This window comes from Macaca fascicularis, chromosome 4 (genome assembly GCF_037993035.2).
Source record: "Macaca fascicularis isolate 582-1 chromosome 4, T2T-MFA8v1.1".
Lineage (NCBI taxonomy): Eukaryota > Metazoa > Chordata > Mammalia > Primates > Cercopithecidae > Macaca > Macaca fascicularis.
Window position 1 is genome coordinate 161,707,580 of NC_088378.1, and position 20,394 is coordinate 161,727,973.

A 20,394-nucleotide genomic window follows, 5' to 3' on the forward strand; every position below is an offset into this window, starting at 1 on the left:
GTGTTTGATCAGATATCTGGGCAGCACGCATGGCCTATCCAGGTTAATATATAAAATTAATCATCCCAATATTTGACTCTAAGGAGCTTATGAGATGCCTCTGGAATATTTGGGTGCAGTAGAAAATGAGGGTTTGGAACTCAGAACACAGGTTAGGAGATGTGATTGTCATCAGAGTAAAAGTCATTGGAGGCCGGGCGCGGTGGCTCAAGCCTGTAATCCCAGCACTTTGGGAGGCCGAGACGGGCGGATCATGAGGTCAGGAGATCGAGACCATCCTGGCTAACACGGTGAAACCCCGTCTCTACTAAAAAATACAAAAAGCTAGCCAGGTGAGGTGGCGGGCGCCTGTAGTCCCAGCTACTCGGGAGGCTGAGACAGGAGAATGGCGTAAACCTGAGAGGCGGAGCTTGCAGTGAGCTGAGATCCGGCCACTGCACTCCATCCAGCCCAGGCAACAGAGCGAGACTCCGTCTCAAAAAAAAAAAAAAAAAGTCATTGGAGAGCATGACATAGATGAGGGAGAAAATACACAAGGAAAAGGGACTGAGAATGGAACCTTGAAGAAAGGCTCCGGAAAAGAAGACTGAAACATACTGGCAAGGGAAGTCGAAGAATCAGAAGAGCCCACTGCTGTGGAAACCAAAGGAGCTAATTTCATAACAGGGGAAATAACAGGGAGTTTCAGGAGTTGAGGGGAGATCAAAGAGTTGGCAGGCAGAGAACAGTCCCCAGCTTAGACAATAGAGGCTGGGGGTTCCCTGAAGCAGGACTCCTCAAATGTGATCTGCAGACCTGCACCAGGCCACACACTGGACAGGCTCACCAACAGGTAGGTGCAGAAATGGCAAACTAGTGCTTAGAAGCTCTGACAGCCATTAGAGAAGAGTGATTTTTTATCAGCTGAATTCAGTTATCATCATGCTCATCATCATCATCATCAAGGCTGGCATTTTGCAAGTCTTTTTCATTTCTTTTTTCTAGTAATTTCAACACTACTCCTATTCTGTGCATCAATGGCTTTTATTGGTGGAACAGGGGTCAGAAGCAGATGCCTGGAGGACTGAGCAGGAGGCCAGGATGCTGGACCACTCACTCTCTGGTCATGGCAAGTGAAAGATAGAGGGCACTTGGTCAATGTTGGGGAAGGAGAGGTGGCAAGGGGAAGATCCTGAAGACCCAGAGAACATTGTTTGTGGCTCATATTCACTCATCCACAATAACAAAATGTAAAAATCTGGGGTATTTTGATAGATCACTCAGCAGCACAGCCTGACTGGAGTTGGCCCGAGGTGATGTGTATTCTTTTAACCACTTGGCATGACTCTTTGTAGATTCGATTGCTGAAACATGCATGCTTTTGTTTATGGGACGCAGCCATGGATTTCACTGGGAGTGTCTTATAATATGTGGTATATGCTCTAAATCTCTTTCTAAAATCTGAAATATTCTGAATTCCACAAGCTCGTCTGGCCTCCAGCTTTTTGAACAAGGAACTGTGAATCTGTTTTCAGGGTAAGGAAGACCTGAACTTACTTGCAGAGAGAAGGGTGGGAAAGATTAGGGGGCACATGAGAGAGGGGATGATTGGGGAGCTGAGTCCCAGAGTGGGCTTGAGAGGAGAGAAAAAATTGCACAGAGCTATCTGGGTAAAAAGGAAGGACTTTTTTTTTTTTTTTTTTTTTTTGCCTGGTGACCAGACTGCACAGGTGATGACTTTTGAAAACGTAGAGTAATTTTAAGATGGCAAAATGAAAACCGGGGGGAAGACATGGCCTCTGTCAGCTAGGCCCAGGAGGGTACAGCATTGCTTCTTGTCACTACTCTCCACCCCTCCTAAGACCAGAAGCTCCAAAAGCGGGTTAGAGCATGAATCAGGAGAGCTGCATGCCCTGGGTTCAAAAGCACCCTTGCGACACTCCCTTGTCTACATCCTCAAGTCTGAAATCACAGGGTGCCAGGCCTTCAGCAAGTTAAGAGAACTTACACTTAGTGCCTGTAAAGCTCAGGGGTACCAGTGAGCAAGACTTCAAGCCCTGTGCATGCTCCTTGCCGGGCCCCCCTTCGGCTTTTTGTATAAAGAAGAGAGCTGCTCTTTATTTCCGGGCTTAGTGGGCAAAAAGCAATGCTCCATCCATATTCCGTTCGGCAAGTCAAGGGTGGACACTGGTGTCTTTACCACCACCCAGTCCTCGGCCCACTCTGGCAAGGCATTCCTCTAGCAGACAAAATAAAAGACTGCTGATAGCTGGAGCACTTTGTTTGTTTTCTAAAACGAGTCAAACTCTTCAAAAGCTTGGCTTGAACCGTGCAGGGTGTGCTGTGTTCCCCACCACATTCCTCTCACCCGCCTCTCCACCAGACCTTGTATTATCCGGATTCCTTTTATGCGCTCATGAGCGCCAGCTGGCGGCTGCTTGGGCTGGCCAGACAGGCCAGAGGCCCAGGGCCCGGGGCCTGCTGGAGATTGTCCGGCCTCAGCCAATGAGAGAAGCCGGGCACGGGAGGGAAACCTTCTTGGAGGGCCGGGTCAGCTGGGCTCTTTTAGGGCACAAAGGGGAGAAAATGCATCTCCAGCCCCTGAAGAAATGATGTACCCTGGGCATTACTAGTGGTCATTCAGTGTTTAAAATACTCCCTTCTCCCCCACTCTGTGCCGTCCCTACCTCCGCCCCTGGAGCTATGCTAGATGCCTGGTGTGGAAGATGACTTCCGGAGGCCAGTGTGCACTGGAGAATGGCAAAGCTCGGAAGTAGACTGAAAACAGAACATCTGACCCAGCTAGGAAGCTTAGGCACACAATCCATGAGCCTTTTCTGCTTAGTCCAGCTAGACAATAGCAAGACGTGGAGAGTGGAAGAGGGCTACGAAGTCCCATCATATCACATGACGTCATGCCATGGCAAGAAGGAAAGATCATGTCTTATGCCACATGACATCACATAGAAAGTGCTAACATGTGTGCCAGAGAAGGCAGGAAGACTTTTCAAACGTAAGAACATGCAGAGGAAGCACAGAGGGTTAGCAAGAAGACCTGATGCCTTTGCTCCCCGTCATTTAATAGGTATTTTGCACCAAGATGATTGTGTCGGGCAGTGCTTCCAGAAAGAGGGGACAGCCACTCTCATTTCAGCCATGGAATTCCTGTTTATTCGATATTGACAGATCACCTCAACCTTTGTAAAAATCCACAGTGTGAAGTTTCTATTAGCAGAAAAGATTTCCATTGGCCGGGCGCGATGGCTCAAGCCTGTAATCCCAGCACTTTGGGAGGCCGAGACGGGCGGATCACGAGGTCAGGAGATCGAGACCATCCTGCTAACACGGTGAAACCCCGTCTCTACTAAAAAATACAAAAAAAAAAAAAACTAGCCGGGCGTGGTGACGGCGCCTGTAGTCCCAGCTACTCGGGAGGCTGAGGCAGGAGAATGCCGTAAACCCAGGAGGCGGAGCTTGCAGTGAGCTGAGATCCGGCCACTGCACTCCAGCCTGGGCGGCAGAGCGTCTCCGTCTCAAAAAAAAAAAGAAAAAAAGAAAAAAAAGAAAAAGAAAAGATTTCCATGACAGTTTCATATAAAAAGTTGTTTATTTGGACACACTAAAGCATGTAATAAGAGAACATCTCACGGCTAGAGAAAACAGGTGAGGCGCTTTGCAGGCAGTCTGCACAATGTTACTATTAAACTCCTTTTTTTCCACTGAACTCCATGCCTTTACCTAGCTGGGGGCACATAAATACTAGAAATGTGAACCTTGCACATTTATGGAGATAAATAAGCCTAAATCTTTATGTGTTTCTAATTTTTCTTATCACTTCACCTTTAAGTTAATTTCTCCAAGTCCTTCATATAAAGAAAACGCTAAAATAGAGCTTCACAATTGCTTGTCACATTTCACTAGAGTCGAGTGCATTTATTTAACACCTAATTTAATCTGTCAACGTTTTTCAATTCCTTGAAGAAAAAAGGTAGTAATTAAGTATTCCACAGTTATAATAACACTAAACATCAAAACTTCACAATCGCACAGTTTTTTAAACATCAAGTCAAGATATTACCCATAATCACTCCACTTTAGGTGGTCTGGCTGGGTTTTTAGTAGCATGGTAGTGACACGGTTTTACATGTACTATTTCATGGTTTATCAAGAGCTAGGAGGGGCCTAAGACATCCCATTTTAGCACTTCACTCTTGGGAGAATTAAAAGCCACCTCAAAGAGATAGAAGGCGGAGAGCAGCAGGAAGAGGGCTCAGTAGGAGTGGTGGTTGTAAGGCGCTGTACAGCGATAGCCTGCTCAAGCTCGGCTGAGTGGTAAGAGGCACCAGGCCCTCCTCAAGTCTTCACAGCGTGGAGATCCACCACATCGCTGTAACCTAGATCTAGAGAAACCGCTTCCATTCTCTGCTGCCTAGCGCCCCACCCTCCCCAGGCAGCCTGTCCTTGAGAGCGAAATGAGTTAGGAGGGAACCAAATGAGAAGAAATTCAGGGATCATGAGTCAAGGAGCCTTTTTAGAAAACACTACCCTCCATCTGCAGAAACAAATTTCTTTCTTTTTTCTTTTTTTCTTTTTTTCTTTTTTTTTATGAGATGGAGTCTCACTCTGTCACCCAGGCTGGAGTGCAGTGGCGCAATCTTGGCTCACTGCAACCTCCGCCTCCTGGGTTCAAACGATTCTCCTGTCTTATCTTCCTGAATAGCTGGGACTACAGGTGTGCACCACCACGCCCAACTAACTTTTGTATTTTTAGGGGAGATGGGGTTTCACCATGTTGGCCAGGATGGTCTCAATCTCCTTACCTTGTGATCTGCCCACCTCGGCCTCCCAAAGTGCTGGGATTACAGGTGTGAGCTGCCGTGCCTGGCCTATTATTTTTTTTTTAATATTGCCTTAACAAGTCTTTCAGAAAATAGAATGTGTTCCTAGGACACTGTTGCTAAAGAGGTAGCTGAGGGTAAGGTCGGGTAGCCTTCATGAGGTCTCTTGTGCCAAAATATTAGTGGAGGGAAAGTGAATGAAAGCCCCATTTCACAGCATATAAGGAATCAAGCATTAAGACTGTTCTTAGGCTTTTCTCTAATAATAGGCTTTCATTCATTCCAAGAGCTTGACCAGTTCAGCAGATAAAAGAGGTTTATTGCCTTGAAGTGAGAAGAGCTCTTTCCCTTGCCGTCTGAGAAGTGGCTTACTTTTTCCCCCTGTTGAATTCAGTGAAGGCCGTGTGCACAGAAAAGACACAGGGCTTTCAGAGGACAAAAGATGGGATTCAGTCACCGACATAGGTGCAAAACAGGATACAACAAAAGAAAAGACAGAACCTTCTTCTATAAACTGCTCAGAATCTCATTGTGGAGAAGCAACTCTCACAAAGGAAACCGTGTAAGGCAATACCAAGCACTGAATGGTGTGTCATACACATAAAACTGACTGGGGATCATATGCAGATTTTTTTATTTTTATTTTTTTAGAGACAGGGTCTCACTCTGTCTCCCAGGCTGCAGTGCAGTGGCACAAACACGTCACACTGCAGCCTCGACCCCCTGGGCTCAAGTGTTCCTCCCCACTCAGCCTCCTAAGTAACTGAGACTATAGGCATGCACCACCACACCTGGTTAATTTTAATTTTAATTTTTGAAGAGATGGTGTCTTGCTATATTGCCCAGGCTGGTCTCAAACTCCTGGGCTCAAGCAATCCTCCTGCCTTGGCCACCCAAAGTGTGCGGATTACAAGTGTGAGCTACCGCTGGGTGCGGTATGGATGAAGATCACTTTAAATGGGTAGATTCCATGGCCTCATACTAAGCCTACTGAGGCTCATACTTAAAGGAGAGAGGCCTAGGCATTCCTTATTGTTTCTTAAGGGAAATCGGATTTGGGAAGCACTAACTTAGGCCACAGGTGATGAGAGTCCAGAGATACAGAGGAAGATTGGAGGGAGGAGAGCAACAATGGAGAGATTTTTCTAGGAAAGCTTTTATAAAGAAGATGGGGTACAAGTGGGAGGCATAATGGGATGTAGGTAAGCAGAGCCACAAAGGGTGGCAGAGTGATGAAAGAAGAACTACATAGACACAGGCTCGAACGTGCAAGTGAGTAAGGGGTGTGTGTATTTGTATTTACACTGCTGCATCAGCCCTCCTCACAACTCAAGAGCAATACCTGCTGTTTCTTAGTTGAGCTTAGTCCCACTAGGGTGGAGACTTGACCTTATTGAGCAGACAAACATGTGCTCAGATAATGAAGTGCATTAATTCATTCATTCATATGAAGAGAGGAAGCCTTTGGCAGGAGTATAGCTCCATGGTCAGGGCCACACAGACTCAGAAACCAGAAAACCTGGGTTCATAAACCAAACGTGCCATCACCCTGTAAGTTGGCACATGCTGTAGAACTTCTCCAGTCTTGGTTTTGTGAAGTGTAAAGTAAGAACAATACAACCTACCTCACAGGGGTGTTACGTGAGATGAATATTAAATGGACTCATGTTTGTAAACATCTGGCACAGGGCCTGGCACCTGGGAGGGTTTCAGTGAAGGCTGAATGAACCAAGGGTCAGTTAAATGGAAGGAGAAAACCAAGGGTCAGTTGGATTGAAGGAGAAAACTCTCAATGGCTGGTCTTTGGGGAGGTTTCTGGAGACTTGCAAAAGACTGGAAAAGTTGCTGCCTCTAATTATTTTTGAAATAACTTTGGTATATGTAGATTGTTTTTAAAAACTAATGTTAAACTAGAAATGATAAAACATGGCCCTAGAATGGTTCCTTTTTAGGACTGGACTTGTTCCTCTGGTCTAGCACCCACTCAGCTTCCAGATTGTTCCCCTGTAGATGTGGAAAGATCTGTACTTTATTCTGAACTCAGGCATAGATGTACCTTGCACTAATCTAGAGTGTGGGTCGGCAAACTTCTAGAGACAACCATATAATACTTTTTCTTTGGCTTTGGGGGCTTTGCCATCTCTGTGGCATCTGCTCAGAGTCTGCCATTACAGCTCAAAAGACATCCCTACATGAAATAGGGATGGCTGTGTTCCAATAAAACTTTATTTATAGACATCGAAATTTGAATTTCACATCATTTTCATGTCTCATCTTTGGTTTTTTTCCCAATCACTTAAAAATGTAAAAGCTATTCTTGGCTCATAGATGCAGAACTAGCAACAGGCCTTGAGTTGACTCTGAAAAGGTTCATCCTAACACCATTTTAAATAAATGGAAAACTCACAGCGAAACTCAAACACACAGCGGAATATGTCTTCCCTGTTCCCTTCCTGGGCACCAAACAGAACCTCATGATAAACATACGTTCTTTGAAGTTACATTTATCTTCTTACTCATTGATGCTGCAAGCATTTATGTACCTGGAAGGTATACAACAGGACAGGGGACACGGAGATGAACAAGATACCACCCCGTTCCCCAGGAGCACGTATCAGAGCTGGGGAAACAGACATCAACAAATCATCATGAGACAACGTGGAAAGCTCTTATAATAGAGCCGTGTTCCAGTACAATGGGGGCATAGTGAAGGGAGGGAGGAGTTAGTTCTGAAAGGGCGAGGTGGGTAGGGTGGGGGTTGTAGACAAGGATACACAAAAGAGTTAGTGTTGAGGCCAAACTTGACAGCAGAAGAGTGAAGGGAGGTCATTCTCAGCAGAAGGGCCTGCCTGTGCAAGTCAGGAAGGTGCAAGCCCATCTTGGAATCAGTAAGTTCCCCCCAACCCCACACCCCCAAGTACAGCTAGAGTGTGGGATGGGGGTGGGGGGTAGAGGGAGAAAGAAAGGGTAGATTCAGATGGTGGTCCACACCAAAGTGTCCGGATTTTGCTTGCTAAGCCATTGACGTGTCATTAGAGGTTTTTAAACATGCTAGTAATGTGATCGGCTCTGTATTCTAGGAATTAAACATGTAGTGATCAATGTGGAAGATAGATGACAGCAGGGAGTTAGGCAAAGACACTAAAAAGAAATCATTAGAATAGACCAGACCAAGAGATTCAGGGACCTGACCTCACCACTGATTGCTGTTATAACTCAAGCTGGTGGGGCCCTGTGTGAGGCACTCAACCTCTCTGAGCGACAGCTCTGCCCTCTCTATGAGTGACTGGATTAGGTGATTTCCAAAGTCACTTCCTGCCCTCACATGCTCTTCACTCTGCCCTTCACTCTTAGAGAGCAGTCACATGGGTTCCTTCCCAGTTGTCAACAGAAATATTTCTTCCTTCTAGCTTCCTCTTGATTTTTTGCTGTATTTATGCCAGTGCCCAGTCGCAGCTGGAAAATCATTAGAATGGCATCCGGTGCCATTTCCCTGACTCCTGCCTGCACGAGCATCGGGAAGGAAGAGTGCTTGGTCGAGGAGCAAGCAGGTGGCGAGGATGACAGGCGGAGATGCCCGCCAGAGTGCTGGCAAGTGCAGGAGGTGGAGCCGGAGCCCCAGAGTTCTAGCCAATTTTAGGGGGGTCTTTATGGGAATACTAGGGCTGCTGCATAAATCAATTACATAGCCCAGTTTAAATATCATTTTTGCATCGGATAGTAATCAATGAGGAAGGGAATTGTTTCTGTATTCACTGGACAATTTGTGTTTCCCTGAAGAGTTTTGAGGGAAACCTACTAAATGACATGAATAAAGTAACAACTATCTGCATTATTCAAGCTGCATTAAGACAGCCTGCTGTCCTTGAGTGTTTAACAAAACAGAGAGAAATAGATTACTCCCTGCTCGAAACACCGCAGAGGCTTCATGTCACACTCAGGAAAAAATCCAAGCTCCCTACCACCTACCTCTCTGAGCTCATCCTCTCCATCCAGCCCCGTGTACACCACGCTAAACACACCGGACAGCTTGCTGCTCTCAGACACACTAAACTCATGCCTACTGCGGGCCCTTTCCCTGGGTCACTTCTGTCCCGAATGCTCATCCCTCAGATCTCTGAGTGGCTGGATCCCTCAAATTATTCAGATTTCTGCTTAAATATCATCTCCTCAGAGGAGCTTCCCTGACCACTTTATCTAAAATAATACACATCCTGTCCCACCCGAGTCTGTTTTCCTCCAGCAATTTTCCCTGCTTAATTTTTCTGCATAGCATGTATCACTGCAAATCATATTATACATTCATTTAATTATTTTCCTCAACTCTCACTAGACAGTAAGCTCCATGAAGATGGGAACTTTGTCTGGGCTACTGCTGTATCCTCCCCTCCTAGAAAGGTACCTGGCACATGCTAGGTGCTCTAGTGATAATAGTTCAGTGACAAAGCTGCCCTGTGAAAGAATGGCACATGGAGGAGGGGGTTCCTCCAACTTTTTCTCAATGCCTACCACACTTATCAACAATAGTCTAGTAGTAATACTAGCTATAATTAATACAATAATTAAAAAATAATCTACAATAGAATAACACTAATGTCATATAAAATATTAACAAAATAATATATCATAAATCTGATATTAATATTAAAATAATAACTAATAGCAGTAATAAGAATAAGCAACCATTTACAGTCTTATAATGTAACAAGTACTACTAAATTCTATCCACATTATCTTATTTAATCCTCATTATGAGGTTAGCAGGTATTATTATTTTCTCTGTTTCATAGTGAAGGACACCAAAATTAAGAAGTTCAACTGGCCAGGCACAGTGGCTCATGTCTGGAATTCCAGCACTTTGGGAGTCTGAGGCGGGTGGACCACCTGAGGTCAGGAGTTTGAGACCATCCTGGCCAACCTGGTGAAACCCAGTCTCTACTAAAAGTACAAAAAATTAGCCAGGCGTGGTGGTGGACACATGTAATCCCAGCTACTTGGGAGACTGAGGCAGGAGAATTGCTTGAACCCGAGACGCAGAGGTTGCAGTGAGCCGATACTGCACCACTGCACTCCAGCCTAGGCAACAAGAACGAAACTTTGTCTCAAAAAAAAAAAAATTAAAAATGTTTTGAGGTTCCAGCACAGCACAGGTTTACGTGATTCCAACACCCTTGTGCTTTCCTTTATGCAACTCACTATATACTGACCCAAACCTTCTTGAAATGAACGTCGGGACATGTGTCTTAATTACCTTACAGGACAGAAACAGGAAAGCAGGAGGGCCACTTGTTGGGAACCAAGCCTTCTAGCTAGAGAATGAAATTACAAAAACCGGCAGCACAGACTTTTGGAAACTGTTTGAAAACATTAAAATAGAATAGGACAGCACTCATTTATTCAATGATACTCATCAAACAAAACAGAAAGAGGATTCAGCTTGACCACTTAGGAAGCCAAAGGAATGTTATCTAGATCTCTTGGAGGCCACCAGACTCATCTTACAGATGGGAAGGGCTTTGAATCATTGTCCTCCTTTATCCAGGCAGACACCAAAAACGATTTCCTGCAAACTAACGACTCTCCAGTCAGTCTGCAGGATTCTTAGATCCAATATGCTGCATGCTTGGTAAGTGTTCAGAAAGGCCTTGCACAATTGCTCAGGCTTATTTTTGCTCTAAGGACAAAGGAGGAAAAGTAAGGCCTAAGACAGGTTGGAACAGGTATGTCAACCTCATTAGGATGGCCTGGGGGGTCACGTCCCTGGAATCGGTGCCACTTTGAACTGCAAACGAACCTGCCAACCCTGCATCTGGAAACCACTTTTGTAGGACAGCTGCTCTCTCATTCCTTTTGCTTAGATCATAAAAGTAGAGTTTTCATCCATTGGGAATTTGTGTGTTACAGGCAAAGGGAATCAGATTCTGATCCAACTTGGTCAGGAAAAAAAAATAATAATAATAAGGGCTGATTTTTCCATCCAAGTCATGTAGTCTGGTTGGAGTGCATCCCACTCGGGGACAGCTATTGTCTGGATTCACCAAGTCTCAGTCTTGCCCAGGAAAAAGGAATTTTTTGCCTCACTGCTCTATCCTTGAGAAGAGTTGCAGAAGGTGACCATTTCTGTTTTCTGGGTGATTCTTTCTCTATAGAAATCCTAAAGTGGAACCTTTATAGAAATTATGTTCTGTGCTTCACTGGACAGAGACTGGTCTTTTAAACCAGGCTCATCAAACAGTGGGCATTTTCGTTTCCCTGAATAATAAGTGTTGGTGGGTTAATGGGTCATCCTCAGGACAGAGGTCAGAAGGAAAAACACTGCAGTGTTCAAAGCTGGAGCTAGAAATGCCAGCCGTCAAAAAACACAGAACTCAGTGGACGGTGATGATGTATAGGGCGTGCACTGGCCAACTCCATCTGAGAGGTCACATCTAACCTTTATCCTCAGCAAAGCCACTGAAGGTCGCTCAATATGTGTGACCTGCAACTCTGAGGCCCTGGTGAGAAGCTGTCCAGGAAAACGCTGGTGCGTGTGCTAGAGGGTTCCTTTTGACTAAGGGAGAATTGTCTTCCAGCTCCTTGTAGACTGACATCGCGAAGTACTTTGAACGTTGAAAAGAACAAAAAAAGCAAACAGTCACACACACACAAAAAGGAGGCGGGAGGAGGGGGAAAGAAAAAGGGACAGAGAGAGAGAGAGAGAGAGAGAGAGAGAGGTATCAGCAGGGGTGGTTAGTAAAAAGGGGCCCGGAGACAGAAAACCTTTTGTTCTGGGAGTTCGTTTCATGTAGAGATTGTGAGGTGAATGGCTTTGAAACGAAATGGGTTTATGAAGGAGTTGCTAGATCACAGGAAGCGCGACTGTCAGACTGCTTTTGTGAATTCAGTTTCTTTAAAATTTGGGTTAATCTTAAAAAGAATGTATCTCCTTTTCCTGTTCTTTCTCTTTCTTTCTGTCTTCTCCTTTGGCGGGGGCGGGGGGACAGAGTAAGGTTCAAGACGGCTCCCCACTTTCTGTTTTATTTTCCACCCTCTGATAAAGCAAAAAGAAGAGATCACATTACAAGTTCTTTGTCAGTTTTTCAGAATTAGGGGTGGGCAGGGCCTGAGCATTACCTTGTCCCACTAGCCAATGGCGGGGCGGCATGCAAATGAGGTCCGCGATCAGCCTGCCTCAGTCACAACAGTGAGCTCAGAGACTTTGGGGAGGCGCTGCGACTGACAAGCGGCGCTGCCCGGGACCTTCTCGATTTCCTCTAGCGCTGCACTCAATGGAGGGGCGGGCACCGCAGTGCTTGATGCTGTCTAACTAGTGCAGGAAAACGGCTCAACTCAACGCCGCCGAAATGAAGTATAAGGTAAGAGAGTGCCTTTTACAGGTTTCCTTGCAAGCTGAAGGCTGTGCCTGCGGGTGTGTGCGTGTGTGTGCGTGTTCCCTACTGTGACAGTCCCTTGTGCGTCCGGAGAGTTCTAAGATGGGTCTGGGTCACTGAGGTTGGCATGTAAGCAGGCAAGCAAAGACCCACTCCAGGGGTTCACAGTACTCCCGAGTCCAGCTGCTCTGAAAGTTGCCGGGGAAATACCTCGGTGAGAAGTTAAGACTTGGAGCCGCTTCACAGCAGCCACTGGAGACCAGAGGGTGTCTGACTTGAATCGCGGCAGGCATTGGCTCAAGTCTCCTCGGCTTCCCCAGGCCTGGCTTCCACTGCCCTGGGGAGCAGTAATAAGGGAGGAAGGAGGACTGCATAGTCTCTCTCAGACTGGCTCTTAGTGCAAAGTTTTCCAGCCTTTCCTTTAATCGTTTGGTCTTGGAAGGAGCATGCCATATGCACTTTTGGTGGGAGAAATTGAAAGCCCAGATTACACAGCTGAGGATGGAAAAGGTTGACATCCTTATGTGATATTGGATGTAGGAATAAATAAGTATGAGCCATTTCTTGAAAACATTTTTATTGGAGTTTGAATGGGGTGAGAGTGTGACGGCTCAGGCTGGCTCACTGCCTGAAAGCTTACCGAGTGTCATAGTCATAGTACTTCAGCAGCGTTATTTTCCAGTGCATTTTACACCATTGTTTGTGTATTTTTCTTGCCAAAAGGATTTTTGACTTGCTCCATATATTCCCCCCTCCCTTTTTTTTTAAGTCACTCCCATCTAAGGAGGCAAGCAGCTTCCAGGGGACACAAAGAAAGCTGACTGCAATGAATTGGGCATGGATTTTTCTTGAATGATGAATAGACATGAGTGCTAGTGCTACTGTTTTATTTTATGCTATTTTAAACAAAAGTGTCATTATTAAGATGGATTTGGGCAAGGGTGCTAGGCTTTTGGATTGACAATTTATATTAACTGTACACTAGCTGGAAGCTACTTCGCTTTTTTTCTAAATTTTTCTGGTCCATCCTTTTTTGATGTAAGGTTGTAAATACTTGGTCTAGCTGATAGCCACTGACTAGCCTTAATAATAAAGCTTTTGTTCAAAAACTGTGAATCTTATTCAAAAGCTTTAAATCTAAATGTCGAGAGTCTTTATTGTAATGCCTACATTACCACTGTCTGAAGACACAGGTATCAGCTATTTCTGTTTTATCAGCTATTATCTTCTTCAGTAGGGAAGATCAGAGGAAAGGGTCATCCTGAAGACTATTAATATTGACTTTAGGATGCAACCAGAAACAAATCCCTCTACCTGGCAGGAAAGTTATCTTTCTTAAAGTGGGTCACCCCATATTTCCTTATTTAGAACAATGATAGGACCAGATATTACTCAGCCTGGAGTGACTTTTTTGCTCCTCCTTTCCTTGTTGTTGAATAAGAACTGGCTTGCAGAATAAAAGAGAAAGTATGTTCATGTGTCTATTATTGGAAAGTATTAATGGCTGAAATTAACATTGAGTGCCGTAATCTAGAAAGTGACGAAAGTGACAAAGTCTCAAGTCACTTTTGTTCAATGATCTCATCGTGTTTAGCTTTACTCTTTATGGAAAGAAAATCTAAAGGCAACCGATAAAGTGACTGACAATGTAAACTGCAATTGGCATTCATGGAGAAACCTGCTTCTCCACTGGGCCTTACTGGTGCTGAACACTATGCCAAATGATGTAAACACACGATTTTTATCAGCCTGTGGGCAACTTCACCGGCAAAGAAGCTAACTTCTCTGACCAGTCAAATGACTTACGCCCTATGATGACTACTGTATCAACCAACAACTGAAGAAATCCACTTTCCTTTTTCATAAAGTTTTCTTTCTCTCTCTTTAATAATGAACAGCTTTACTTCAGGAAAGGATTTTGTTATTGTAAGTAGAGGAGAGACACAAAGGTAATGACGTAACATTAATTGAGACTTACTGTGACAATACAAGATTGTCATATTCAACTCTCCCAATAGCTCTATAAGGTGGATATTATTTTTATACTCAATTTCAAATGACACAGAGAGGCTAAGTAATTTATCTAATGCCACACAGCTAGAAAGTGGTGAGCTGGGATTAGAACTAAGGCGATCTGGCTCCAGAACTCATGACTTGAACCACTATTAAGAGAAAGAACCATCGTTGACCTCTCTAAAATATGGCTAGTGTTTTCTTTTCCCAGAAAGTTTAAGACTATTTCATCCCAAGTATTCCTGCAGGATAATTTCTTTTTAAGAGAGTAGCTCTACAAAGTAAAATGAAATGCACGCTTGGCAGGTATTTGTTTAACTTGAGCCACTTAGGTAGTAAAACCAGATAATTATTAGATTGTAAAATCCCGGAGACAAGAATTATCTTTAAAATACTACGTTGCTCTATGTACTGTAAATTTAGCACAGATCTTAAAATGTTCACTGAAAGACTTATGAATCAGGCCCTATAAGATTTTTTGTCCTTGTTAACCTGACTATCTGGTTTGGCTGCCCCAGGGATCACAACTACAGAACAACAAACCTTCACTTATTTTGCACTTAACATACACAGCTTCAGGTCAGGCAGCAACATACTTGCAACAATCCTGAGAACTGTGGAATGTAAGCTATTATTCCGGACAGACATTTCTGGTTAGTACATATCTAGTCTGTCTTTATTTCCCTATATGTTTTTATTTGTCCACAGGAAGGTTGCAGTCACTGTCATATGTACTTAATTTTCCATTTCTCTTAGAAGGGATTCAGCCTGTGGTTATGTGATAGTAAATTATGGGGGCTTCATTTATTAAGAGTTTTCTACAAAATCCCCTTCACATACAGAGCATGTTCTTAATTGGGCGGGGGCTGGGGGGTTAGGGGATTGCCTTGATGGCCTTGGTTTGCTTACCCAGTGAAGGCTGCTCCTTAGGGTCTGGAGGTGGATGGTTGTGCTGTTTGCCGGGAGGGTGATGGAAGGGTCTCTGAGCAACTGTGTTTGAGCAGAAGCCCCGAGAACCCGCCCCGTTTGTGCCTGCCAGGCCCGAGGCCCCGCCCACCTCAGGCCCAGCCCTGGCCGGGGCTCAGCAGCCACTTGGCCTGGCTGCTAATGGCTGAGCAGAGATGCTTCTGTGGCTTTGCCAAATTTCTGAGCCCTTACGTGCCTACATTAAAATTCTAAATTATTTATCTCGTCTACCATACAACAAATTCATTCTTTAACGTTTTGACTGAAGAAAAATTACAGACGGAGCTTACAATGCCATTAAGAAAGCTGCATTCCGAAAGTCAGAGCCCTGTGTTCTGGTCGAATGGAGTAGGTCAGGGAAAGGAGAACGTGTGTGCTGAGAAACCGTGTGCTTTGGAAGGGACTTTGAAAGTATTCGTATTTTCTCAAGCAAGACTGAGGAAAATAATGACAGACAGTCCTTGATTTAGTCAATATGGTCATGTATAACCTATAAAATTCCCAATTATTTCCTTGCTTTGATATTTTGGTTTAAAATGCTTTATTTTTCTCTATATGATTTTTGCAACCAATCCAAATGTAGGACTCCTGCCCTTTTCCTTTTTAAACCTTGTATGAGATCTATGGATTTAAAAGCACTAAAACTTGCTTTGAAAAATATCAACTTGGTTATTTATGTATTTATGCATTTATTTATTTATTTGTTTATTTATTTAGCAAACCCATTTGCAGAGCTAAATGGCTTAACTGCACAGAGATAAAAGCCTTTAGAGAACTGAAGGTGCCTGATAATACCAAATTTAGCAAGTTGCACAGTGCGTAACATACCAAGGATTCCTTTAGCATCCTTTCCTTGCTGGGATACACGTCAGTCCTGTTCTCAGAATTCAGTGACTCCCTGTCTCTCCCTTCACTCCAGTCTTCTGAAAAAAACACCTTCCTCTCCACTTTTCTTTTTTTCTGTTTTTGATGTTGAGTCTCACTCTGTTGCCCAGGCTGGAGTGCAGTGGCACCATCTCAGCTCACTGCAGCCTCTGCCTCCTGGGTTCAAGCGATTCCTCTGCCTCGGCCTCCTGAGTAGCTGGGTTTACAAGTGCCCGCCACCATGCCCGGATAATTTTTGTATTTTCAGTAGAGACGGGTTTCACTGTGTTGGCCAGGCTGGTCTTGAACTCTTGACCTCAGGTGATCCACCTGCCTCAGCCTCCCAAAGTGCTGGGATTACAGGTGTGAGCTACCACACCCGGCCTTTTTGCAAATTTCCTCCCTCTTTCGTGCTTTATAACCTCACCGGTTCTTCTTCTTCTTCTTTTTTTTTCTGCTTCTTCTTTTCAGGCTTTCTTTATGCTTCTTTAATACTGACTTCGGTAGGTCTTACTTCCAACCCGTACTCCCCAGGCCCCTCACCGCCACCTGTCTATTGCTGCCCCCTCGCCCCCGACACATGGATGTGACATCTTTAATGCACATCCTGTAGCCCTCATTTTTCCTTCTCCTTAGACTCTGCTATGGGAAATCCTGGTTCGCTGCCCGCATTTATCTGCCTGTCTCTTTGTGCTTGCATGACTTGAGAGGCCCGTCAGTCCCGCTAGTAAAGTCTCCTCATCCAGCCACTCTGTTTAAACAAACAGACTCTGAAACCTTTGTCTCCTGGACTGTCCTATAATCCCTAAAATAGGCTGTTATGTTTTTCCTCTGCCCTACTCTGTTAGCACTACCTTACTTATTAACCTCTTTCAATCAAATCATTATCTAAAGGATACATGTAACTCAGATAGGTTGCCTACTGGGCCTGTTTAGTTTTAAGTAAACCCCACTGAATATGAGAGACCCACCCTTTATTTGTACGTAGAGGCAGATTGATCGAAAAGTCCTTGAATAAAAAGCATGATCTAGGGTCTGTGAGGTTTTGAGGGGGCTGAGACTTGGTCTTTTATGCTCTTGTATTAGAGACATGATAGCGCATGGGCTTTGGAGAAAGGCATTTCTGTTCCTTATGGCTTATAGCTCTGTGACCTTAGGCAAGTTAAGCTCTCTAAGCCTCATTTTACAGCATTATCTGTAAAATAGGGATAAGAATAACTGCCTCATACTATTGTTCCAAGACCTGAGATAATATATGAATGAAGTACTTACTATGGCTCTTGGCATATAGTAAGCAGACAATGCTAGCTGGCTCCAGTTCTCTTTGTATAGTAGATGCTCAATACATGTTGAAAGGATGGTGTGTACTCAAGACTTGGTGACAGAATTATGTCAAAATCCCAGTTGCTAGGTTGAGATGGCTGAGTATTGTTGAGTATTCCCTGGGCCTGGATGTGTATTGTAAGCATACGACCCTAATAGCATATAGCCCCGCTTGCTAAAATTCTTTTGCCTTGGTTCCTTCATTATTGTTCATTGGACTCAATATTCCTGAAATTATAAGCCTTTGCTCACAGGAGATAAAATGTATACACGAATAGCCATTTAAGAAGATCTTAACACTATATGGCATAGTAAAAAAAAAAAAATTGGACTTTCTTTCAAATCCCACTTTTGTTACTTTCTAACAGTATAATTTTATGCAAGCTACTTTAAACCCCCTTTTCCTCATTTATAAAATGGGAATAATACCTGTCTTATCAGATAGTTATAGGATATATGACAATTGTCCTTTCCAGCAGATAGTAGGCATTTAATAAATGGCAGCTATTATAGGATGTTATATACACATACACACAAAGATATACAGATATATAAATATGGAAGTTTTATATAGATAAAAGTTTAAGAGGAAACATTCACTAGAATTGTTTACCCATAACACAAATATCAGTGAGGAAAAGAGAAAGACATCAATTTGAAAAACCAAAGGTAAAATCCAAAGAATGTAAGTTGGGAGTACATGAGAAGTTCAGGGTAAAATCTCTTATCCAACCGCAGTCAATTAGAATGACATAAATGTAAAGTAAGAGGTCTTGGTTGTCTATGTTTAGATCATTTTAGGGTCAGAAAGAAATCGAAACAAATTGGTTTGAAATGCCAACCACTAGGACCAAGGCAATACTCTGCAGGAACATATAAGCTGAATTACCAGGACTTCTCACTAAGACAAATAAAACAGCGCCATTGGAAAGAAATACTATATTTCTAACTTAAAATGCCAGAGAGTAACTGACGGTTTCCTAGGTGATAGATGATTGCAAAGAGTACGGGCATGAAAAGGGGACACACACACACCAAAAAAACCCTGTTTATACTTTGCCAACAACACCCCCTCCATCTTATTTACTTTGAACATTCCAGCCATCTCTCTGCAGTAATTCCTGCTGGCTAATGAGGACTCCACACAGCTAGGGAACATGACAGCCTGCAAAGGCCTATTTTCCAGAACAATCTGCATTTTAAGATAAGTGACCTTGTTGGTGACCTTTTCTACCCTTCGCTGGAAAAGGTGACTCTCTTAGAAGACAGTTTGACTAAACAATGAGATCTAGGTGAATGTGAGGAAGATAGAACAGGCACTCCAGAAATATGGATAGTGGTGGTGTTGAGGGCAGTTTTTCATGGTTGAGGTAGGGAGTGGAGGCAGCTCTCATGGAGATGTTAAAGTTGCCAGTGTCCAATACATATGCCTGGGCCCCACAATGGACTACCAAATCCCAGTTATTCTTTAAAAAAACAAACAAAAAAAACAGCTAGTATCTTTCTCCCTAGTCCCCTCCCTAACCACTACTGGTGCTTAAATGGTGTCTAAGTAGGTAGTTCATGATCCTCAGTCAAAGCCTGGGTCCAGTGATTTGCAAGTGTCATGACTGTTGGCAAATCTCAGTCTTGCGAATTAGAATTCCCCTGATATGTCTCACATGTCAAGGTAATAGTTATATGATGTTGCCAAAAACGTCCCTCATGTGAAATGTTCTGTTTACGCCCACCGGAAACAAAGATTGAGCAACCATGAATATGTAAAAGTGAAACCATTTCAAGCAACAAAAATATTTGATAGCTATTTTGAAATTAATTTTAATTCCTTTTTTTAATGTGTGTGGGTGGTTGACGTGGGGGCAGTGGATGGATTAATTATCTGTGAAACCCAATAGAAAGTTGCAGTAACCAAAACACAAGTAAAGTTCAGATTTGAACCAGATCTCCTGTCTACTTATTAAGGCATTATACATTTAGATAACATGATGTGTCATTAATGTTTTTCCTCGTATTTTTTGGTTAGGCAGAAACCTTGTGCTATCACTTGGTAACTGTGAGTTAGCCTTAATCTCAATGATTCATAATAGTCCATTTGTTTTCCTTAATTGAATGCCTTACTCCCACAGGAGATGAGGCTAACTGAGGACTCAGCTAGAGTACTCTTTAAGAATGAGCTGGGCTTATCTGCCCCCCAACACCCTCTGTCTCCCAAAATAACCATAACAGGCAAAGCCAGCACACAGAAAATGGCAGTAAAGTGGACTTCTAGACACTCCAGCTACTTCTGAGTCTTTAGTGTCAGGGCACGTCAGTCATCTGTCGATTAGGTTTTTTTCTCCTTTTATTCTTTGGTTCTTGTTACGAGTCATTGTGGCATGACCGAGAGTTTGGCAGGAAATGGGTTCGTGGACCCTCAGTGCGGCGGCGCTAGCACAGCAGCGTGGGCCTAGCAACATGTCGAGCCCTCTTTCCCTTGCGTGCTCCCCTGGGGAAGAAGTCCAGTGTTATCGCCGCTTCCCTGACCCTCTCCACTCAGAGCCCAGCATGACAAGCACACCTTTAAATGGTCTCGAGGAAGGGAATAGCAGAAATGCACGCAACCGGATAGCCTCCTTTCTCTTAATAACCCCTGTCACTGTGGAGCTGGACTTCTAGGCAATCTCACAGAGGCCCAGAGGCCCTGGAATAGATCTCATTTCCTTACAGAGATCACCTTGTCAATTAGAGAACACATACGTTGATTGAATCTAAGATTCTTATCAGTGCCTAGCTCTTTTTCTCCCAAATCGGAAATTCAACCATGGCAGATCCATAATCAAGAAACATACTTGCATTCCCATCCTTTGTTGTTGGTTTCAAAACTATTTCTTTTTTGTGAGTATGTATCCATGTTTTACAAACCAAAAAAAATGGGACATATGGTCTGACAAAGGAAAGGATATTTGAACCTGGGGACTGCCTGGGAGAGTCCGGAAACACATGGTCACTCTAGAGACTGTCATCAAGAGCTCCCCTTGAGATTAACCCACTGTCGAAGGCAT

The 20,394-nt window shown here is 43.8% G+C and overlaps 1 protein-coding gene across 2 annotated transcripts in view; it reads left to right on the plus strand.

Moving 5' to 3' along the window:
• The window catches only part of NEDD9 (neural precursor cell expressed, developmentally down-regulated 9), a 200,589-nt gene that overhangs the window by 141,103 nt on the left and 39,092 nt on the right, over positions 1-20,394 (plus strand). The window contains exon 1 of one of the 2 annotated variants that reach the window (XM_005554036.4): positions 12,009-12,172. The exons of the other annotated variant lie outside the window; for it this stretch is intronic. Within the exon in view, the coding sequence (XP_005554093.1) occupies positions 12,161-12,172 (12 nt within the window). The 5' untranslated portion in view covers positions 12,009-12,160. Of the gene's footprint in view, positions 1-12,008; positions 12,173-20,394 lie in introns of those variants that run through there. 2 annotated transcript variants of the gene reach the window in all.